This window comes from Pithys albifrons, chromosome 3 (assembly GCF_047495875.1).
Source record: "Pithys albifrons albifrons isolate INPA30051 chromosome 3, PitAlb_v1, whole genome shotgun sequence".
NCBI classification, from domain to species: domain Eukaryota; kingdom Metazoa; phylum Chordata; class Aves; order Passeriformes; family Thamnophilidae; genus Pithys; species Pithys albifrons.
This window is the reverse complement of record NC_092460.1, coordinates 9,678,818-9,702,507: the sequence shown is the minus strand read 5'-3', so window position 1 is coordinate 9,702,507 and position 23,690 is coordinate 9,678,818. Positions and strand designations below refer to the sequence as shown.

The 23,690-nt window shown below is 42.1% G+C and overlaps 1 protein-coding gene across 5 annotated transcripts in view; it reads left to right on the top strand.

Moving 5' to 3' along the window:
• Positions 1 to 1,893: 1,893 nt before the first annotated feature.
• PXK (PX domain containing serine/threonine kinase like) overlaps positions 1,894 to 23,690 on the top strand; it is a 35,688-nt gene continuing 13,891 nt past the window's right edge. For all 5 annotated transcript variants that reach the window (XM_071550357.1, XM_071550356.1, XM_071550359.1 and 2 more), the window contains exons 1-10: positions 1,894 to 2,110; positions 12,019 to 12,069; positions 12,737 to 12,784; positions 17,228 to 17,414; positions 19,293 to 19,370; positions 19,556 to 19,629; positions 20,479 to 20,553; positions 21,752 to 21,856; positions 22,016 to 22,117; positions 22,753 to 22,914. In XM_071550357.1, coding sequence (XP_071406458.1) covers positions 2,009 to 2,110; positions 12,019 to 12,069; positions 12,737 to 12,784; positions 17,228 to 17,414; positions 19,293 to 19,370; positions 19,556 to 19,629; positions 20,479 to 20,553; positions 21,752 to 21,856; positions 22,016 to 22,117; positions 22,753 to 22,914 — 984 coding nt within the window. In that variant the 5' untranslated portion in view covers positions 1,894 to 2,008. The remainder of the gene's footprint in view (positions 2,111 to 12,018; positions 12,070 to 12,736; positions 12,785 to 17,227; positions 17,415 to 19,292; positions 19,371 to 19,555; positions 19,630 to 20,478; positions 20,554 to 21,751; positions 21,857 to 22,015; positions 22,118 to 22,752; positions 22,915 to 23,690) is intronic.

The following is a 23,690-nucleotide window of genomic DNA, read 5'->3' as shown; positions in this document are numbered from 1 at the left end:
CAAACTTAACCTTGATAGAGCTGCATTTAACTTAAAACTTTTCATTTTCCTCTGTGTATTGCCAAGGTGAAACCAGCAGAACTAGCACTTACTGTGACAAAGCAGTGAAGTGGCTTAGACAAGCCTTTGTGCTGCCACAGGGGGAAGTCTGGAGTGGCTGAGGCTGTTCTTTCTGGCAAATGTCAGTCCACAGCAGCAAAGTTCAGTTAAAACCTGTTCCCTCTGTACAAACCAGCTGTATTGCCAACAAGCTCCAGGGGAGGGGACAGTGCTGTGTTTAGCAGAACAGAACTGGAGGTACTGACAGACATGTACTGCAAAGTGTGTTGTAATCTCCATGGCAGCTCCAGTGGGTGTTTCCTTTCAAATTTGCCTCCCAGAAGCAGAGTGAAGGAGGCTTTTAAAAAAATACATTGTCATGACTTGTACTTACTCTACTTGTGCTCCTGAGGGCAGGACAAGAAGAAGCAGATGATTTGAGTACTAACTGTATGGGATCTCTGCTTGCTTGACTGTGTGAATATGTATTCCCCTTTGCTCACTGAAAGTACCTTGGTAAAAGGAGGCTTCTGGTAATTTTTTATGGGCATAAGATTATTATACACTAAGACACTTTCAGGAATGGTCAAGGCCATCAGCAGTAGCTGGTGGCTCATATAATTTTCTGGCAAAGTATCTTATCCCCTCCGTCTTCTCTGCAGTATGAAACTTTTCTTGACTGCAAATAACCTTCGAAGTTGTTTATTGTGAAAAGAGAGTATCTTGAATCCTGATGAAAACTACTGGTGAAGCTGTTGCACTGCCTGAGCATGCTGCACTCTGACCCCAGGTGTTACTCACACTGAAGCAGAGGGAGGGGTAATGTTTAAGGTGTTTGACTCTGTCCCCTCTGTTTCCAGAGCCTGAGGTTTGTCTTTCTCACAACCTGGAAGCAGCAGTGAGGGAGAGCTTTCCTTATCTCTTATTTGTAGGAGCTTCTTCACTTCCCGTTTCCTTTCTTTCTGCCATGGGTCAGTGCCTGTCACTGCCTTGTGCTATATAAAACACTTTACCAGTGCAAGCACACTCCTTCCCCCATTCCTTGTTCACCTGCCTCTCCAGCTGTGAAGTTGACATGTTCATGCCTATTAACAATCAGACCTGTGCCTGACCTCCTGGGTTGCTGCAGAAGGAGTACTTCAGGAGTTAGGACACCTCATAGCCCGTTTTCCTCTCAACATGGAGCTGCAAGACAGAGAAATGAGGGTTTTTGTGATACCTGTTTCAAGTGTAGGACACACTCCAGCTCTGTGGTCTTATTTACAACATCTTAAGCGAGAGTAATTACTGTGTGTGGTGTAAAAAGACAAGGGTCCAACTTGTAGGTTCCCAGGTAATACATAGTATTGAAATAAAAAGTTTTCTACAGTTCTATAATGAAAGTCGTGTTGTGGAACTCAACGACTTTATATGTCTTTTGAAGAAACCAAAACCAAACTCCAAACCCTAAGATCTAGAAACTGAGTAGGAGTTATTTGATGCAATTTGGTTATTTTATCATCTTTTAACCACAAAACCCGCCCCAAAAGCGAGAAAGCAGTAAGCACACCAGCCCTTCTAGTTGTCCTTTCTGGGAGGACCAGCAGTGGCTTGGGGTTGATTCCCGCCACCGTCGATGCCCTCCTTCTCCCCCGTTACTGCCCCGGGTGACGCACCTCCCCGTGTCCTCCATCCCGCCGTCTCCCGGGGCGGGACCGAGACTCGAACCCGCGGTGCCCGGGGCGGGACCGCGACTTGAACCGCGGTGGGACCGGGGCCGGACCGGGACTCAAACCTGCGGGGACCGGGGCGGGACCGGGGCGGGACCGGGACTCGAACCCGCGGTGCCCGGGGAGGGCGCGGCGCCCCCTGGCGGCGTTGGCGTTGCTGAGGCCCCGGGCGGCGCTGCCGTGTTGACAGCGGCGACCGCGCCGGGAGCTGCGCCGGGAAGCGGCTTGGCGGCGCCGGTTCTCCCGCTCCTCGCTCCGCTATGGCCTTCATGGAGAAGCCGCCGGCCGGCAAGGTGCTGCTGGACGACACGGTGCCGCTGACAGCGCAGATCGAGGCGAGCCAGAGCCTGCACTCGCACACGGTGAGCGGGGCAGGCCGGGCCGCGGGGGGCGGCGGGAGCGGCCGGGGCCGGGCGGGGAGCCGGGAGCGCTGGGGGTGTCCCCGGTCCCCGGGGCGAGGGGCGCAGGGGCAGCGGGGCCGGGCGGGGACCTGCGGTGAGCTCGCAGCAGCGGGGCCGGGGGTGGCGAAGCGGGGGTGTAGGGGCAGTGCGGGGCGGCTGCGGGAGAGGCGAGCGGGGCGGGGGGAGGCGGCGGGGCCGCGACCCCGGGGCGCGGTGGGAGCGCCCGGGAACCCCCCGGTGGGATGCGGCGCCGCCGGGGCCGGGGGTCGCTGGCTCCGCCGCCCCCCCTGCGCACGGGGGTTCCCTTGGGCACGGCCCCGGCGGCACCGCCGCGGCTTTGCGGGCGGAGCGGGGCTCGGGCTGTCTCGCGTCCGCCCTAGCGAGGCCCTGCGGGCTGCTGTTAAGTCCTGCTTTTCGCAGCGTGTTGCAGCCCTTGCAGCGGAGATGGGCTCTGGTTGCCTCATTTCAGTAGCTGTGATGAAGTTACACATGAACGGCGGCGTTGCCTGCGGGTCCTGCCGTGCGGGTGAGGCTGTGACGCTGCAGGGACCCCGCAGCCCCAGCCCCGCTGCTTTGCTGTGGGCATCGGGGACACTGAGCATAGCAAGCCCTGCGCGACTTGGGTGTCACAGGTTAATTATGGGATGCCTGGGACACACGCACGCTGCCTCCCTACGAACTGCGCTGTCTTTGAGCGTGCAGTAATAGTCCGAATTTCATAATGTCCGATTTGCAGTTATTTTCCACTTTAGAATTTAGGTTTCCTTATGGTATGACCAGGCAGTGCTGTGAATCAGAGAGAGAGAACTGGTTGTCATTTTTGGTTCCTGCTTTGGCTGCGGGCAGGGATGCTGGGCTGGACAGGAGGGCAGCGGTGCCTCAGCAGCAGGTACGCTGGTGGGAAACATGCTTTGAATGGAGAGAGGGTTTTCCTTCTGCCCCTTACACAGCTCAGATTCCTGCATTGTGGATCTCTTCCTCGTTCCTTGCGTCTGATGCACTCCCTTAACCTGAACGACAGCAATTGTAGGTTTACCATAGAATATACAACTGACCTATAGAGTGCCTTATTAAATACTCTTCTTGTCAATAACCTGCACTTAAGAAGTGGGGCTTCTATGTGTGAGAAACTCTTATTTACTGATGTTCCAGTCTTCTCTGAACAGAAGTTACCCATGAGAAATCATCTAGAAAGTCTTGTGAATCCCACGGGCTATGGCTCTCAGTTGTTGCGACTCCTCTTCTGATATTTCCTGGCAAGTGTGATACTTTTTACCTGTTTCAATAGCGGAGGGGAGCAGGTGCCAAGACCTGTGAGAAGTTGTGTAACTCCTAATACCCCCCAGCTGGCAGGCCAGATTAAGTTTCACTGGTAACTTCTTTCCAACATCCCTTATTATACTTCTTTGCTTCTGCAAATGACAATAGCTTTTTGTGTTCTTTCCTTTGGCTTGAATGATTTTGTTAGAAAAGAAAAAGTCACAAAATTCTTTCAGAATGAGCACTTGGAAGTACTTTTTCAATCCAGACTCTGAGTGTGTTGTCTTGTCTGAGGAAATGTGATAGGAAATGTTGCTCCCCCCATCTTTCATCTCTATTCTGTTACTAACGGATGTTCTGAAAAAATTCTCTACTGATTTGTTCTGATCTTTTGTTAATAACAGAGTGCCGGAGCACTGTGCCTTTTGATTTAAAATGTGTCTCTAAGCTACATCTATTAGTAACTGTTTGTTTTACTGCAGAAGCCCTGTTGATAGTTGAAAAATGGCTTGAAGTGTGTGTAGCACAGATGGTTTATACAGAGCCAGTGTGAGATAACAAAATACAGGAAGCTGGTAACAGACTTGGTTACTTACTTGATGTAAGTCGACTATTTTGTCATTTTGGATGCTTCATCTTATGTCCCTTTTATCTGAATAGTTTGTTTATTAGTGGGTTGTGCTGTCCCTGATTTGAACTTTCCTGGCCACACAAATAAAACCCTCGTGTCTGAAGAGGTGTGTAAATGAAGCCCCTCGAAGAAAAAAAGGGCTAAAGTGCTTTTGTGAGGTGCTAAGACTGCATTTTACTTTGTTAAATTGTCCTTAGAAACAAGTAGATTGTCATTAACAGATACTTTTTACGTGTGTTCCTCATCCCCCCTCAAAGCATTATCTTCAAGAGATGCACATCTTTCATCCCAAACTAGTGTTTGGAGAACTAGATTTGCACATCCTAGACTTGTTCTGAAGCTGAAATACAAAGGCAGCCATGAATAAATTTTCTATTCATTTGTCAGCAGTATGGACTAAGATTGTATAATGCTGTTTAGTGTTGCAAGAGCTGTTTTAAACTTGCATTTGTATTTTTTCCTATAGATCATTGCTTATAAACACCATTGTGTGAAGACAGCTCAGGCCGAGTTTAGGTGTAACTGTAACACTGAACTAGGAATTATGTAAACCTTCTGTGGATGCTTGAGAAAAAACAGCTAAGGAAGAGGTAAAGAATCTCAGGAAAAGCTCTGTAGACATGGTGAAGTATCACACAGAAGACCAAAGCTTGTGTCAAGTGAATGGTTTGCTTGCCTATTGTTCTGAGCAGTTTCTGTTAATTTAAATTTAATACAACAGGCTGGGTGAGTGTAAACTTCATAGCATTGAATCACGGGCTCTGACTGGCAGAAACTCAGTTTCTGTTTCCTGGGGCTGAAGGTGAAACTGAAAAAACAAAACTGAAAACAAAATCTGAAACTACTGGAGACTTACCTGGATTTTCCAGAAACCTAAGAAGGGACAAAACTAGTATTGAGAACTTGAGGGTTTGCCCTTTTTGCTTAGAAAGGGTCAACTCTCTGGTAAATGGGGCTTTTAGATTGTTGGGGATCAGCTGCAAAATTCTCTGATGGGCTCGTTCAAGTCAGAAGAGCTCAGAAGTTCTTACTGGAGTCAGCACATCTGAGCTGGGGCAGAATCTCCATGTTCTTGTGTTACAACAAAGAAATGATCCACTGAGGTTTTCTTTCTGTATATTTATTTCCAATGATAATTGAAGATGAAAATTATGCTTTTTTGTGTTTGCAAAAGTTGTTTCCCCGGTTAAGCGTGTTTGAGCAGTCTGAGTTTTGTTTGAATGTGCACTTACATACAATTAATTCTGTAGAGTGGTGTTTGTGGAGCCTTTTCATTTTAAAAGCAAAAAAAATACATATATTGCAGTTGCATTCCAGCGGCACCTCACTTAACAGATTTGAAATTACTTGAGCAAACTCTGTCAGCTTCACTTTGTCCTCTGCTTTGTGCTTCAGTCACCAGCACTGCATCAAAGAGAGAGAGAAACTGTAACTCCCAGGACTGTGCTGGGCACATTTCCATAGCCATGGCTCACTCCCTTGGTAGGTCTGTGTACCAATTTTGCAGAAAATGAAGTTGTTTTGTTGCCATTCCTTGACTTCGATAGGAGTGGAATTACATCCAAGATATTAAACCATTTGCAAGTGTCTCATCTTGATGCCAAATGTGTTCTGACAACAGAGGCAATTTCAGCACTAAAGCCTTAATAAATGTTGGCTGTTGAGCTTGCTTCATGTTGCAATATTTCATCTGTGTGCTCACTATTTGAAAGTGTCTTTCTCTCTAAGCCTTGAAATAGGATGCTATTTACTTCCACAATATTCTAGACATACTCCTTAATGAGAACTGCACATCTGTACATACAAGTCTTAGAGCTCCTTCCAGCAGTAAAACTGCTATGGGGTTGTACATCTACTTCTCAACATTCCTTAATTCTTTTCCTAACTGATTTTCCTTTTCCATGTGTTTCATGTTTTGAAATTGAAGTAGTGAAACAGAACATTGCTACAGAACATTGTTGTCTTAGAGGCATTTGAAAATGAACAGCTGAAATAAATCCCTCTCACAACATACTTTCAGAGTTTTTAGTTTTCCTTAAGCAATGATGAATGTTGACACTCACAGCTTTAAATTAGAAAAACATTGGAAAAGCATTTATATTTTTCCTATATTGTTCTGAATACAGAAATGGAGCCATATGTTCCTAGAAGTGCTGGATTTAGTTTAAAAGCTTGTAAAGGACCTTGCACATCTGCTTTGTAAGGAATTGAATCTCTGCAAGGTTGCCTTCACTTTGAACAAAACCAAACATGAAGTTACCTTTAGACAGGGAGCTATCAGAGTTCACTTGTTTGAGGTCTCAGAAATGCAGTTCCTCCCCTTGGCCCCCCCATCTCTGCCCCAGCCTGAGCCCACAAAAGGTAGGTCTTTCATCACACCTAATTTTGGATATTCCAACCTTATGGTTTCCTCTTGTGAACTCACAAAATTTGTATTGCATTTGTAGCTCCTGCAAAGATTGCAGTCAAAGTATTCGTTGCCATTTGATACTTTAGTACATCCTAATTAGAATATTTTTGTTGGCTACTGAGTATTTCCTGAAAAACACTGAGTATTTTGCCTTTCTGCTGAAGGCCGTGGTGATGCAGGGCACTGAAGATCTGTGATTTCTCATGTCTCTTCAGAGGCTTTCTTGTTCAGTGAGTTTAATTACGTGTAAATGTGTGTCCTATTTTTTCCCTGCAGTTGTCCCACTTCAAAGCTTTCCCTTACTGAGTGGCTGAATCATTACTACGGCAGCGACAGCGTGTGAATGGTGCAAACGGGACACACACACACACCTGCATCCTTTAAAATGTAGTGAAACACTGACCTGCTGCTGCTCCCACCTCCGACGGGCTTCATGGCAGGCTGTGCAATGGCAAATAAATGCTGTGCCCTGTAACAGAGAGGGCTCTGAGGCCCAGCAGCTTTCCTGATCTTGCTGCTACTTTTCACATGGGAGATTTTCTAAATAAACATTTAAAAGAGCTTCTTATTAGAAATTGTTCCAATCCAGCCTGCTTAAGCAGGGATTGTATTCATGCTTAATTAGGCTTTCCTCTCTTTAATGCTTATAAAATAAAGCCCTTTCAAACTTTTAGTTGATGTGACCTGAAGGTGACCTGGATCTCTATAATGGTTGGCTTTCCAAGCTTGTTGGGCTAAACAGATACCCATCAGAAATCTGTGGAAAAACAGGCTGACTATACTAAGCTGGACGTTTAGAGACTCTTTTCTTGGGAGAACAGAAGGTATTACCCAATATTGGTGACACTCTGCATTTTACTTTAAGAATCTCTAAATTTTCCACTTGTTCTTTCCTATTTGGTCTCTGCAAAAGCCTTCTTTCCTGTTTGCTTCCTGTTTCAGAAACTAGGAATGATGATAAACAGCAATTGTTAAACATTTGGACGTGCTTTGCTGTGTGATTTCCACTTGGAATGTTAACAAAATTGTGGTGAGCAGCGTTGAGCTGCTGATGCCAATGTTTCAGTAAGTGCTGGAATACCAGGGACTAATCTTGGTGAATTTGGGGGGAAAAAAACACCTAAATGTTGTCTCTGCACGAAAATGGGTAAATTCAGGATAATGTTAATCCCACACAGTGATTGAGAAACTGTTACTTGGCAAAGGAGTGGAGAAATGCAGTGTGGTTGTCACTGATCCATGGGGATATTTGGAGAATATTCCTTTTCAGAAACTCTATCGAGAACTCTGTGGCGATGAGAAGAAGATTATAGGAAAGGACAATGTGCAACTGGCATTGTGCAGCTTTCCCTGCTCCCAGCCTCCTTCTCCCAGCACCAGTTTCCACTTTCTGTACTAATTGGAGCAGCCAGGAAATGATCCCATAGGAAAACTGCTTTCCTTGGCATCTTTAAAAATGTATTTTGAACTGCTGCTGGAATATCAGGGTTGTGTCAGAGACTGGTTGGCAGTACTGGTAGGAAGAGGAGCAGATGTACAAACCTCACCTGTGTGGGAGTGTGGAGGAGCCCAGGGAGGTTGTGTTGGGAATGGTTTGTGGGATGTGGTGTTGGTGTCTCCTCTGTAGCCGCTGGCAGTGACCTTGCTGCCCGTGGGCACAATCAGCAGCAGGAGGTTCTGTTGTCTCCTCTGCAAGCTGAGACCTCTCTTTGCCAACCAGCAGCTGTTGGGGCTCCTTTGAAGTTATTTGGTGAACTGAGTCATAGGAAAGATTCTGATCTATTCATGTAGGAGTGAAAGATGCCGTGAGAATTTCTGCATGAGTGTAACTAACCTAGACCTCACCAGGCCTGGTTGTCGATTCCTAAAATTGTTGGCAGGAGTGTTCAGTTCTGGGCCCCTCAGTTCAGGAAAGATATTGAGGGCCTGGAGCTGGTCCAGAGAAGAGCAACGAGGCCAGAGAAGGGACTGGAGCACAAGTGCTGTGGGGAGAGGCTGAGGGAGCTGGGGGTGTTTAGCCTGGAGAAGAGGAGGCTCAGAGGTGACCTCAGCACTGTCTGGAACTACCTGAAGGGAAGTTCCAGCCAGGTGGGGGCTGGTCTCTTCTCCCAGGCACTCAGCAATTGGACAAGGGGGCACAGGCTCAAGCTCTACCAGGGGAAATTTAAGTTGGAGATCAGAAAAAAATTCTTTCCAGAGAGTGCTCAGGCATTGGAATGGGCTGCCCAGAGGGGGGGTGGATTCACCATCCCTGGAGGTTTTTAAACTGAGGTTGGCCGTGGCACTGAGTGCCATGATCTGGTAAAGGGACTGGAGTTGGACCAGGGGTTGGACTTGATGATCTCGGAGGTCTTTTCCAACCCAATGATTCTATAATTCTAGCTCTGGTAATTACTAGCCCTTTCTGAAGCCTTTTCCATTCTGTTTTCCTGGGTTAGATGGTGCAGCTGAACAGAAATGATGCTGAGCGTGCCTGTCTGTTTTCCTTATGCTTGTCTGTATTTCCTATGGGCACAGTCTCAGTCCCACTATCAGGCAGTGTCAGAAGAAGATTGTTGTAATTCAGATTTTTATTCCCTAACCAAACCAGAATTTGGCAGAGTAATAAAAGCTTTTGTGCACTTCACTTGAAGAGTTGAAAGCTCTTCTCTGGTCCTCAGGGAAGCATTATCAGTGGTGCTAATTATAATCCCACAACAAGCTTGTTGCCACTCCGAGGCAATGGGAAGTATCAACTTCTCACTGAAACTCAGCATATTATGGTCTGCTGAATAACAGACATTGGGAATGGGATTGTATTTCTTATCCTGTTTTTTCTACTACAGCTATTCTTTGGCTTTGAATCTTGTTATCAGCTTTGGTGAAAAATTCCAAACCCAGAAGAGCATTTAGGCTTTTTCATTGGATTTATTGACGGGGTGGACAATTATTCATTACAGTCCATGCTTTAGGGCACCGAAGCAGAACTGGATGGGGAAATGCTCAAGTATTTGTGGGGGGAAATAGTTGTGGCTCAAATCTGGTCTTTTTTTATATAATCTTCGTGTGAGAATGAGCTCTGAGGCCTGAGTTTGTTATCACTGAGCTCTCAGAAGAGCTGAGTGCTATTTTGACCAGAGTGGTTCTGGGCAATAAGGTGCTTTGTTGGTTGTCTGATGGGTTTGTGTTCTGCCTGCCTGAGGGTGTTTTCTTGGGGTAAAACAGAAAATGACAATCGCTGGATGAAGAGTAAGTGCTACAAGGGATTGAGCAATAACTCTGCTGCTTTCAAAATCCTAGAAAAGATGAATGACTGCACGTGGTGAGTCATCCCTGATGTGGCTTTTCAGAGGAACAGCCAATGTCCCTTTGAGACTTGATGAATAAGCAGTTGTTGCAGTTTTTTTGTCTGTGTGTGAAGTAGCCTCTTCCTACTTCCCAAAATGCAGAAACGATCACAAAATAGGAAAAGCCACTTTAGTGGTGAATATGGGCTTCCAGGTGTCCATTTAATTGATTTCTGTCACAGAGTTTCCAAACATAATTACTCTGGTTGAATTGCAATCAGCTCTGTGGATTTATGTTACTATTTATGGGGATTTGGGCTTCTTGTTTTGCAGAAGATACCATAATTATGATTTCAAATGGGTGAGACAAGACAATGTGGAGTGAGCACGTCAGTCTGATTTTCTGAAAACAGACATTTTAATTCTAGTGTAACAGTGACGTGTTTTGTTTTGTGACATCTTGGATTTCTGTCATTTCCAACTAAGCTAGGACAAGAAATGTGATAAATTGTCTTGGGTTTTATTAGTCTTTTTTCTTCTCAAGGCTAGATGGATCAGATTTGGTACAGTTATTCGACAGCTTTGATAATAAAGACTATTTTAAAGTGAATTTTAAAAAATGGAATAGCATTTTTGACTCAGTAGCCCTGGGTTTTGGAAGGAAACTTAAGTAAATAAAATCTGGATTAGGTAAGATTGAAACACACAAGGTAATGTCTGATAAGTGTTGCCTGTGCCTGTTGTCTGGAATAGTCATAATTCTTGATTTACACTAATTGATTGGTAGGTGTTAAATGAGAATTTAATTCTGTGGAGGGATTCTCTGATGTGTCCCACTTTGTTTGCATCCACTGGTATATTTATGTTTTCCAGTATAACAGCTTTTAATTTCATTTAATTTGAAAAAGGAGAATTAGTTCTGTGGGGTTTGGAAGGCAAGTTCCAAAACTGTGAGACACTTCATGGTACTTAAGAGAAGTTACTTAAAGATGCATGTGGTGGCTTTTTAACTGTGAACCTGAATTTACAATACTTTATCAATCAAACACTCAGTTAATTGAATTACCCAGTTGGTATGCAGGTACATGTCAGATAGTCATTGTTATGGAATGGACAAATTTGACATTAAACACCAGGTGCTGGAAATACCTTTGTTTATTTGTTGTCATTTCATTATTAGTGGCACTTTAGTGGCACTTTGAGCCCCAGTTCAGGGTCCTGCCACCCCACCCAGGCCTGTTCTTCAATGTAAATTATGGACCCAGGGCATAATCTCTGTAATTAAACTTTAAAAAGAGCTGCATTTACAGAGCTTTCGTTAAGCAAATGGCAAAGAAGTGTCTGTTTCTACACTCAGGCCAGAATATTTTGGTTTCCATACATTAAACAATATCTCAGATGGAGATTATAGGATTTCTAGGAAAAAGACTTGGCTTGTTTATGATCTTTGAAATGTCAAAAGTACTTTTAGAGCTCTTTTCAAACTGAAACAGAGTTGGGGTAAACAAAGGCATGGCTACCTTAAAGTATGTCTGGTTGGGTGTATAAAATACTTCATATCTATTTTTGAGATAATTGAATAAACCTTCAATAGCAATGTTGACCAGGAATTCATGACCAGGCATTAGTCTACAGAAGGTAGAGTGGAGCTTGAAATGAAGAAATTGAGAAAAATTGTGATTTATTAATGTAATTGTGGTGGAAGAATTATTAATTCTTAAAATTCGAAAGTGCCTCGCTGAGATTTAGATATATCTGCATAGTTAATATATATTTAACATTAAGCATGCATTATAAATGAAGAATTACTGCCATGAGAAATTGGTACATTGTAGTCACTCAAACACATTCCACAGCTTTTGTAGTAACCTCTTTAGTACAGAAATAATTGGAGGTTGGGCAGATGTGGTTATTTACTGGCATTTTACTCTGTTATGGTACTGCCAGGAGTTCCTGGGGGTGCTTGTTGGCCATTGGAGGTGAGGTAAGGAGAGGTTACTTCAGCTGTTGTTGGTAGAGATGTGTGCTGAGTAAGCTTTTACTGTCTTTTTCTGTAACTAAATTAAACTGTCCAGGTGCTTCCCAGGTGTGCAAACTCCTGCCCCTCTCCTGGTGTTCCACACTGGGAAGCAGAGTGAGACAATTGCCAGGGATGGGTGTGAGCAAACCTGTCTTGGACCCTCCCCTTGGTGCTGGATCTGAATTTTCCCTTTCTGAATGTTCATGCTCATAGTTGGAGAAGGACTTAATAACTTCCTTCAGCTTATTTGTTCTCATTTCTAATATTTTTTCCTTTTGTTAGGAGTACATAATCCGTGTTCAGAGAGGAGTTTCAGCAGAAAACAGCTGGCAGGTAATTTCCTAAGCTGTGGTTCATGTAACCAGAATGCCTTTTTTAGGAAGAGTTTGAAAATTGCCTCTTCCAGGCTTTTAAAATTTGAGCTGGAAAGAGAAATGCTCTTTTGGAATTGAGAACATGAAGTGCCTGAATACTTTTGATCAAAAACTAAGAGAAAAACAGTATTGCTGCCAGCTACAGAAGGCACGTTGTCTGCTGCTATTCTGAATATTCCAAGAAAAATGCCTGTCATGTGTTACTACTGTGTGTTGGTACAACCATCATTCTAAAATCTGAAATGTTGGTTTGCCTCCCTGAGGGCTAAAATCACAGCCTTGCTGAGCAACAAAACCAAGAAGTAGTGATGAAGATGACCATGAAAAGTTGTTTCATCTCATATGGCAAAAATGCCTTGTTTGCAGGCAGCTTTGCTCACAAGAGTATTTTAAGCTGTTTTAAAATAATGTTTAGAAATGCATTTTCTTTTTGATCGAGATGTGATTAAAAACTCTTTTGCTCTCTGGCAGTGTGACATAATCCAGCAGTTATGCATTTGTACAAGAATTGTTAAAAGAAGAAGATGATTATAAATGGGAATTACTTTTCTCTGATGTGATTTTGAGGAGTAAGATGCTAATGGAAAAAGTAATTTGTTTCCTGAACTTTGTCTTTTCTTTTGCAGATTGTGAGGCGATACAGTGACTTCGACTTGCTCAATAACAGCTTGCAGGTAACTTTCACCCTTGGTACATAAATACAAAGTGCCACTGAAGGGTATATTTAAAATGTGATGTTTTTATATATTGCAGTGAAGAAAAAATAAAGAGAAACTGTGACTTCAAATGTAATCTGAATGTTTTACTTTTTCACTCTTATGTTTCCTCTTGTAAAACTGAATTTTAGCATCAACAGGATCAGTTTATATAAAAATGGGGTAAATTGGCAGATGCTGAATCTTTCCCTTCATTACTGTGACTTGTTCCGGTTTTGTGTGTTTTTATTTGTTCCTCTTTTGATTTGGGGAAAGCCAAGGCCCATCCCAACCTTATAAACTCAGCATTGAAGTGCTACGTGTCTCATTATTTATATTCATCTAAAAGCACTACCAGATGCTGCTTCTCATGTGATGGTTTTCTGTGTCACTGAGGAGTGTTCCCTGGTCAGACACTGGACTCACTGTGTGTTTTCTTCTGCTTTTTAGGACAATTATTTCTTTTCAGTTTGTGTGGGAAAAAGCAGAGTGTGTGAGTGTGTTTGGAAAAGGGGGGAAGCAACAGTGATGAACATCTACAGGAGTGAAACTCTGGCTTGGGATTTCCGTGGTGCTGGGCAAACAGGATAAATAACGAGTGATGAGATTTGAGGACAGATTTTTGTGACTTTGACGTTTCCCCCTGTTAAACATTGCATGAATTCAAGAGCTTAATGCTCTTCCACTTCCCTCTCCTCCCCAATCAAATCAACCATCAGCTTGATGAACCTCAGCGAGCAAATCTCTGTGAGGGTGTTGGATTGTGATGTCTGACTGTGCTGTAACCAATTCCTTTGCTGAAGGTGGATGTGGGCACAAACTAGTCTTGATTCTACAGGTGTAACTTGGTTGCTTTGTTGAATTACTCTGTTGAATGTGCAGTAGCACAGGGGAACTTTTATCATGACCTGGAAACCTTCTCTGGGATGTGCTGGATAAATGCAATACAGAGATGTCTCCTGCTCCAGAGACATCCAAGACTTAAAATTAGATAAGCACCCAGGGGAACACTGAGGGGATGAGGTGGTGCTATTCATCAGAGTACTAAGGGGTCATTGTGGTCTTAACCAGAGTCAAGTTTTGCCAGAGATCACATTGAAAGAATTTTGAGAAAGTTTTAAAAAGAAGAAGGCGTTCACTTTTGCAGCCACCTACAACATGCACCTCTTAACCGTGGGGAATAGAATGTGTTAAGGCATGTAAAGCTTTTTTGCCTTCTCATTTACCTTTCAAATGAGGCAGCTTTAGTAGAGAAGGCAATGGACCTTTAAGACTTAAAATTCAGGAATGACAGGTGCTGCAGGTTAGGCCCAGGTGGAAGGCCTAGAAAGTGAAGGTAAAGAGGTTATGTATGATAAAGCAAAGGCCTCTTTGTCTGAGGCAGAGGTGAATGATAAAATAGAGGGTTCAGGAAATGGCCTGACAGCAACTTGCTAAGTGGGATAAGGGGGGAATTTGAAACAAGAGGGGGACCAAGATCTGGGACAAAAACATCAGCTTCTTGGATGACTGGAAAACATCAAACAGAATTATCAAAACATACCACTGACTTCGATGGGAGGATATGAGAGAGTGGCTAAATTAGCATGCCATGATCTTTAGCACTTGGCTCCTTCAATGAAAACTACTGCTCACCCCTTGATTTTCGAACTCCTGACTACTTTCCACAGTCTGAAAAGGCAAAGTTGTGTCTCTGCTTGGAGGTGGCCTTTTCTTGCTCTTACAGAAATACACCCTAAAAGGTGTTACTATTCATTATGTGCCCAGCAGAAGGGCAGGAATAGAGTCTTAAGCCTTTTTCAGAGATGCACAGGTCTGCTTTTGACAAACACCACTGCTTCTCCAGCCCAGTTCCAGATGCCAGGGCAGACTCGTGAGAATCTTGGTAGAATTGCTCTTTTCTCCCACAGTTTTGGATTTTTTAATAAATTGCTCTTTGTGATGTTGGAGCTGAAGTTTTCTCATCCATGAAGACAATGCAACATGGCCTCAGTTCTTTCCATCCAGAACTTTAAGCAAGAATATTCCATCACAATATTCAGATCCCACAACTTGTTTTTAAACTCTTTAAACTTTCATCTTGTGTGTATTGAAATTAGAATAAACAAACAAAACTCAACAAAAACCCAGTATAAACCAAGGACCGATAAGGAGATACCAAATCCCCCCAGTCTTCTTCCTTCAAAATGCTGCTGGAAAAACTGCTGGAGCTTCTTTTGGATGTAAAGCCCCAAGTTCTTCAAGTTCCAAGGCATTCTTGACCCCACTGTAGATTTTGGTGTTTGTGTTTGAACACAGGTGCAGTTGAGTTGGAATGTAAATTTTCTGCTGTTAATCAGGTGCTACCTATCTAATAATAGTAAGGATTGAGAATTTCTAAACTGTCTAGGCTAGAGAATGCAGTCCTGCCAAATACCTTGGAAAATGAGAGGGGGATACTCGTGACCCTGATTTGTATCAGAAAGTTTCAAGCCAGATTGCCTGAACTCTCGGCTGCGCTGGATTGAAAAGCTCCTTCCAGTCTGTCCTGCACTTCTTCCTTTTCCCTTACACATGGAGATCATTGGCTGCTCTTCTGTTTTGTGAAATACTCCTACTGGAGGCACTGGAATTCACAGCAAGATATCTGGCTTTTGTGAAGCATTTTATTGCAGCTTTTGAGCAGACATTCCTGAGCGGGCTGTGGTTTGCAGATAAGAATGTTAATTCCCAGGCTCCTCAGAGATGAAGCCCATCCTGGCTCCAGTGGTGAGAAGTGTTGCTGGTGTTCCAAAGCATGTGAGGTCTTGGCAAGGTCAGGACCTCAGCGAGGTCTTCTTCTGTGACACACAAGTGTTCTTGCTGTGCCCTGTGTTTTGGCAGATTGCTACAAAACCCTGGGCCTGAGCATTACTTTCTGCTGAAAAATAGCAGATGTCTGATTTATAAGTTTTAAAACAAATAATAGTGTTTTGAAAACATCTGAACTAGAGTCAGTGTCTCTGATGGTAGCTGGCTGTCAGGAAAAGATGATTATGATTTGACATGTGTTTTGAGTGAGTAATACCAGAAAAGGATTTACTTTTTGTTCAGAAACTTGGTTTTGAACTGGATTGGTTTGCCCAGGGAGAGTTTTGTTTGCCTCCAGCTTTCAAACTAACCTGGTGAATTACTGGCTGTAGGTGGTACATGGTTGCTTTTGGGTTTATTCCTGCATTTTTTTCCCCTTGGGTGTAAATGAGCATTAAAAGTGCTCAGTGAAGAGGATGATTTCTGGTAACATCTTCTGTAATTCAGACATAGTCACAGTTCTTTTTTTGTCCATAATTTGCAGTCAGAAACAGGCAAAGTAGAAGTGCTTAAGTTAGCAGGGAACAACTCCTGAGTTCAAATGAAGGAGGTAAAAAGGAAAGGGAATGCTCCTGTCTGACATTGTTGAACTAATCCTTTACCTTTTCTGCTAGTTAAAATGAAAGTTGTTCAAACACCACAAGTCCCTGTCTCCTCCCTGGTGAACTGTTTGCTTTAGAAATGAGGTTATTGCATCTGGTGTAATTGATTCCTGCAACACACAATTCTTAAAGGCAACTCCCATGGAGATTCAGCTTACCCAAGGCAGGTGCTTTGAACTGCAGGACAGCAATGTGTTAACAGCATGAAAAATGTATTCTGGCAATTCACATGATGTAATAGAATATAAACACAGAGGGATGATCTCTTTGCTCTGACTTACCTAAGGCTTTGAATTTCTGTACATTTTTTCATTGTCCTATTTTGAAGGATTTTTCTGATTTTTTTTGTCTGAAGTTTTGGATCACTGATGTCAGCATAAAACAACTACTGCACATCCACTGATAGGTTGCAGTTATTTCTGGGTTGAAAGATGTATAGAAGCTTAAAAAATGTACAGTAGCAAATTCTGAACAAAAAATGGAAAAGTTGCACCATATTTGAAATTACAGATTTAAAGTACTGTCAGAAAGGGCTTTAGATTACCTAAAGAGGCTTAGTGGCAAAGCAAAGTTATTAACTTGCATTTCATGGAATAAGAAAGCACAAATCTTATACAGAGAAAATGGTAAGGTGGGAATAGTTTTTGTGCTGTGGCAGGGGTTTGTCATAGAAAGAGTGTGGCTGAAAATTGCAGCCATTTAGTATCTGAAAGTTTTGTGTAGTGATCTTAAATGTATGAGTCACTAAAAGAAATTTATCTTCTTGTATTTTCAGTGTTGTTCCACTTACTAATCTCTTCACAGCTGTTGTGAGCTTCCATCTGACTCTGATAACAGTACTTAGGAAAAATATAAAACCTTGTATATACACAGTACAAAAAGAGTTATCCAGTAATTAGCTTGCTGTTGAGAGTCTTTACTTTCTGAGTTGCCAGTTTATGTCCCTGAGGCATTTGAGAGCAAGGCTAGTAATTTTTCATCTCTTTTTAAGATTTCAGCTCTAAGTCTACCTCTTCCTCCAAAAAAATTGATTGGAAATATGGAGCGTGAATTCATTGCTGAAAGACAGAAGGGCCTCCAGGCCTATCTCGATGTCATTACTACCCATCACATTCTGTCTAACTGTGAACTGGTAAAGAAGTTCCTGGACCCAAACAGCTATTCTGTAAACTACACTGGTAAGTAGGAAATGCCAAGCTGCAGTTTGACTTTAGGATGTGTGTATCTTCCATGAATGCTGGAAAGGATCCACACTGAAACATGGGGAGAACAACCTTCAAAATAATGATACTGTGCATGTGATTATTTATGATAATGCTCCTCCAGATCTGTGCATGGTTTGTCAAATCTAAATATTTGAGTTATTTCACAGAGGGTCAAGATCTGTATAAGCAGAACTTGGAGCAGTGGGGTTGGTGAGAGTGACATCCTCTTTTTCCCAATTCATGGTAAATGGACAGGGCTGGTGTTGGGAAATCATTTGAAGTGGAGTTAAGTTTAGCTGGTCTCTGAACACTGAATTTTCCAACAGGAGCAATTGTGGTCATTTGTCCAGCTCCTACTATTGTTATGGGGTGTGAGACTTCTAGAACTAATTGTTTGAGCTCAGTTTAGTACTTTTTCAAGGCTTAAATAAGTCAGACACTCTCCTCCCACTAATACTGGAAAGTCACTGCATTCCTTAAAATGGTAGCCTGGTGATCAATTTCTTCAGTACTAAATGTTTCTTCTTTGAATTTGTCTTGCTTCAGCTTCAGCCATTGGAAATCATTAAATATTTGTCTTACAGACTGAAAAAAACTTCCTCTTAGTGATCAAACCCACCCCACAGATTTAGTTCAGGGGCAAACCAACTATTTGCAAAATGCAAAGCTCGTTTTCATGAAAGCAGAGTCTACTGAAGCAGGAACTCACTACTTCCTTTTCACTTGTCTTTTTTCTCTCCCTTTGTGTAACATTCTGGCGTCTTCAGCTTCAAAGTGCAAAGAACATTTCCTGGATGTTTATGATAAGCTGTGCAGGACTTGTAAATTCTTGGTAACTCTTTAAGGATGCAGTTGGTGTGGCTCATGCTGAGCAAGCAGTTTAAGTCCTGTAGGAGACACTGTGACTTCTGTGTTAATTCTGAGAACTTCCATCAAGATTGTGTTTCCTGCAAGTTGCTGGGAATTTAGTAGCACAGATGTCATTGCCTGTAGTCTTTAGAGACACCATCAATTTGCCATTTTTTAAACACTGGAGCAACAAGATGATGTTTATTGCACTTTCTTTCTAATATATTTTTATAGAGAGAAGATACAGTGCAGAGATCAGCACATCTTTACCTTTTTTCTGGGTTTTTATGCCAAGATAAGCCATGGTAGAGAAGATTCCTTCTTGGCATGATTCCCTTTCTCCCCTTGCTGTCACCACTTCTCATTAACATTTCCCCTCAAGTCACTTCATGAATAAACCAGTTGTGTTCCCAGCTGTGGGAGAATTCTCTAACAAGATGTTTGTCTTCCCTCTGGCCCCCCAAATGTGTGTAGGCTCATGATAGTCGGCCAAATACCTTTGTCTGCACAGAAAAGGGTGGAATAACACATGGTGAAACAGAACTGATTAGTTTACATAATTTACATGTAGTAGCAGCAACACAGATGCACATTAAAGACATAGAAGTGAACACTTTTACAGGTACAGCAGAAACATTTCATGATCTAATGCTGTGTACACCTAGTGTGGGAAATGTGAGCTGTGAGCATTGGAATGGACTTTGAAATGTAGATCTAGAACAGATAGAATACAGACTGTTAAGTGAAGTTTTCCAAGGGGTGCCTTCTCTGTTTTCTCTCTGTATTTGAGTTATCAGGTTAAAAATGCAAATGCCCTCTAACTGGGTTTTTATCTGATTTCCTTTTGAAGTGATTTTGCTGACTTTTAGTCTGGACTCCTGCTGGCTTCCTTGTGGCATTGAACCTTACCTAATATGTGGATAATTACCTTATATGGTCTCTTCAAAACATTTTAATTTTTTTACTACTTTTTTCCCTGCTTCTTCTCATTTTTCTTTCCAGAAATTGCCTTACAGCACGTTTCAATGTTCTTCCGATCAGAGCCAAAGTGGGAGGTGGTAGAACCATTAAAAGATATAGGTAAGAAGAGCAAGTGTGTGTGAACACCTGTCTGAATTTTTTCCCAAATATAAGTTGTCCTAAGATTTCAATCTTAGGTCTGAGATTCCAATCTTAAGTCTTTGCTTACAGATCTTGTCCTGCCTGTAAGCTGCAATTTAGTAGAGTTTAATTAAAGCTGCTGCTGCCTCTTTTTTTTTTTGTAGGCTGGCGAATACGTAAGAAATATTTCTTAATGAAGATAAAGAACCAACCAAAGGAACGGCTGGTGTTAAGCTGGGTATATGTGCCTTCATCTCATACTCAAGTTTCAGTTTTCTCAGTTTCATTCTAGATTTTATTTTGACTAATACGTGTGAGTGACAGAGAGAGAGACTGAAGAGCTCAGTCTCTGAGAGAGCCTGGAAAGCCCTTAGGGGGATGTGGTGTGGGGGCTTCTTGTGTGTCCTTCCCCTGGTGGCAAGTCCAGTTTGTAAGTTTTTGTGTCAGGTCATTTGTTCCCAATCCTGCACCTCAGGATTCTTTAGTTGTAATGATGTGACTCTTGACCACATATGAATTTGCTCACTGAAAATAACAAGATGATGCTTTTTAAAGTGATGGGTTTTCTTATTCAGATCTTTAGTTGTACCGACAAACTAATAGGCAAGGGAGGCATGAACTGTGCCCGTAACAACACTTGTTTTTGGTCCTCTGCTAAAATGTGCTGCCCTGTTAATTGTGTGAGCACAGTTGTTTGTGAGACTTCACTGGAGAGCAGAGATCCCTAAGCCTGCAGGAGGAGGGAAGTTCGTCTTGCTGCAGAGGAAGAAGGTGCCTTCTCAGTTCACAGTGCACACAGTCCTCCAGTTTGGGGTTGGCAGAGTTCATCTAGTGGTAGTAATGCATGTCAGATCTGGGGGAGGAAAGAGGCAATAATATTTATTTATGGTCAGATGTTTTTTATTGTGACACCATGGCCTTATTCAGCCTCTTCAGGTTTCATTCTATATGTGCAATTTCCTTGCTTGCTCTTCAAAATATGCCTTCAAACATCTGTCTCAATTTGCCAGGGTAGAACATAGATCACGTTTTCTGTATGGAATGCAACATCTTGTTATGATGCCATTCTTTTCCTATTTATTTCCAGGCTGATCTTGGCCCTGATAAATACTTGTCTGACAAAGACTTACAGTATGCTGTGAAACTTCTTTCTTCCTGTTCTGTAAGTATTACTGAAGACTTTTAAATTGTGCACAGAACTGCATGTCCAGGATTGATCTTGCAAAAGCACATGTAGCCTAGTAGACAGTTTGTAATTTTAGAGTTGCTTTCATTTAAAGGTTTGCAAATCTCTTAATTACATTTTCCATATAATATGAGACAATATGTTCTCAGCACAAATAATAATCCTGCAGGATTATTACAGGAGATTCAGTGTTGTGGTTAATTTAATTATTTTCTTCTTGTGCAGTACTGTGAGATCATGGGCTTTATTTCAGCTCCTCAACACTTTCAGGCTGTTAGTACAGTGCTGTCTGGGTGTAATTGCTAACCCATGAGCTGGGGATGTTTTCAGGCAGCAGTGGATGAGGCAGTGGAAGGAGTGTTGATATTTTTTCAGTTCTTAAACCAGGAGTATCATAGTAGAGGTGCCATGGAGGCTGTACAATTTAAGCTGCTGTGCAATGCCATGCTATAAATCCAATAGGCAGCTCTGCCTGAAAAACTGGCATTTGACTCCAAAAGGAGTTAAGGATGTTAAGCATATGAGAGACTGGCTGAAAAGGATGGTATTTAACCTGATAACTCTCTGTGCACTGCTGGAGCTCAGCAGTTTCCCCCAGCTGGAGAGGCTGCTCAGCCCCAGCCAGACTGGAACTGATTTATTAAAATAAGATACGAATAAGGGCTCTTCTTCTAACTAGCAGTTCCAGTTGGTGTATGTGTTGTATGTGTGTTTTTATTTCCAACTGTGTTCTCTCATTTGGTTTTGCAAAGTTGTAATTTCTGAAGACATAAAACTGTTAGGACAGCTATGAATGTTGAGTTTCCTTGTGTGCCATAGTTGTATAAAATTGGGAATGAATTTATTAGCTTAGCATGACTGAAACCTGCAGTAAAGCTGCTCATGAATAAGTGCTGGATTCTTCATTTTCTAAACTGCCAGTCTACTTTGTTAAAAAAGGATACTGGATTTTCTTTTTTTATTTATGTGCTAATTGAATAATGTATTTGTGATGTTTTCTTTGCATTTACTCCAGTTTAAGACTGAATAAAGGGTTATTCAGTGTCAGTGACAGAATCCAATTTATTACTTTGAGTATACATTTCAGGCAGGTCTTTTCTTACTTGTGATATGAACACAAATGAATTACAGAATCAGTCATCTAAAATTTACCTACAGTTTCTTCTTTTGGTAGCATCCCTATATTTACAAAGTCACTTTTGCCACTGCCAATGAATCTTCAGCGCTGGTTATTAGACCATTCAGTGAAAAAGGGACACTAAAGGACCTGATTTATAAGGTAATGTTGACTCCCTACCCCCAACTCACATGGCAGAATGTTTGCTGGAATGGCCATAGTATGTCTTTTATAAAAGTGTTTGCCACCTCTTGCTGAGCAAACTAAGACAAATACTGAGTTTTCTGAGCATGATACTTGATATGTGTGTTTCTTCTACAGGCAAAGCCAAAAGACCCATTCCTGAAGAAGTATTGCAATCCTAAAAAAATTCAAGGTCTTGAGCTTCAGCAAATAAAAACATATGGAAGGCAAATATTAGAGGTACTTTTTTTTTCTTTGCTTTATTTAGCAGCCTTTATGTTTTTTGTTTTGTTTTTTTTTTGCTGAGACCAACTGGTTTAACTAGAAAAGCAGACAAACTTTTGAGCAGAGAAGCTAAATGTGAATTTAGATTAGCTGCTGGGAGTTGAATTTCAATATGTATGTGTGAGGCCATTTGTAACAAAAAAACCCAGTTGGTGTGTGTAGAGTTTAAGTGGGAGAGAGGTGATAATGTAGTTTATTCCTTGCATAAAAAGGGAAAGAAGTAATTCATAGCCTGCAGAACATGTGCCATAAGTTCATGGTCATTCACATGTTCTTAAAATAGCTTTATTCAAAATATTATATTCAGCAGAATTGTGAATTTTAGTTTCCAGATCTGTTTGAGAGGTTCTCATAAGCCTACTTTGAGGATCAGCATCAAATGTTTTGTTTTGTGAGAAGTGTTACCAGTGAAATGGGAATGAAGAGTCAGTCAAAGATGATGCAGAAGATCAAGTTGAGCAATCATTCCAAATAGGGGCCTCATTTATTATGTATCTGCTGTAGCCTTGGAGCATTTGAGCTGATGATCTTGTGCTCTTGAAATCATCAGAGCATCTTGTGACAGTGATTCTGTATTGGATTTTTTTCAGGTATTAAAATTTTTGCATGAGAAAGGATTTCCTTATGGCCATCTTCACTCTGCCAATGTGATGTTGGATGGGGATACCTGCAAGTTACTGGATCTAGAAAATTCCTTGTTGGGACTTCCATCGTTTTATCGATCATACTTTTCACAGTTTCGGAAAATTAATGTAAGATTCAGACAATTAATTGAGCTGAGTCTTATGCATCTCTTTATCCTCAACCTCTGTGGAGAACTGATTAGAATGAAAAAAAACCTCTCTCAAGCCCCTTTCCCTAGTCTGAGCTTTTCTCCATCAAATCCCTTTTCTGCTTCCTCCAAATCCCTGTCTGGCTGCACAGCAGTTTTGTTGCAGCACACTGGAGTGAGGCTGAGGCCAAAGGTGAGCAGGTAAATGAGCAGTGCAGGTGAGTGTTTTTATGACAACAGTGCTGGCACAAATAGAGGTAAAGTGCAGTTGTTTTAAAATCTCTTTCCACCCTGGTCTTGTATTTCATAGGAATGTGCTTACTGTCAACCTTTTCACCTGTGTGTCTGTCCAGTGAGCAAATCTTATTACTTGTGCTTAGCTGGGAGCATTAATCAGCCTTGTCTTTGGTGGATACTGTGAAAATTGATGAGATGCTTGCAGATGTCTAGCTATTTAAAGCTGTTTTTTATTTGTTAGAGGGGTGTCTTAACTGCAGGCTTGCAAAGCAAAATACTATCTTCCTGCAAAAGTATGAAAACAAATTTGCCCTGTTGCAGCAATACAGCAGCATCTTGCCCTGCCTTCAGGCTCTCATTGTAATAAATTCCATACAGCATCACGAGATAGCTGCTTGCTGACCTTGCTAAACAAGTTCTACTGTGTTGTCAAAGAAACGATCAAAAGTTCATGGTTAGCCCAAATCTGTTGGTGCCATCAAAGCTCTGAGCCTCTTCAAGTAAGAGGAGACCTTTCTG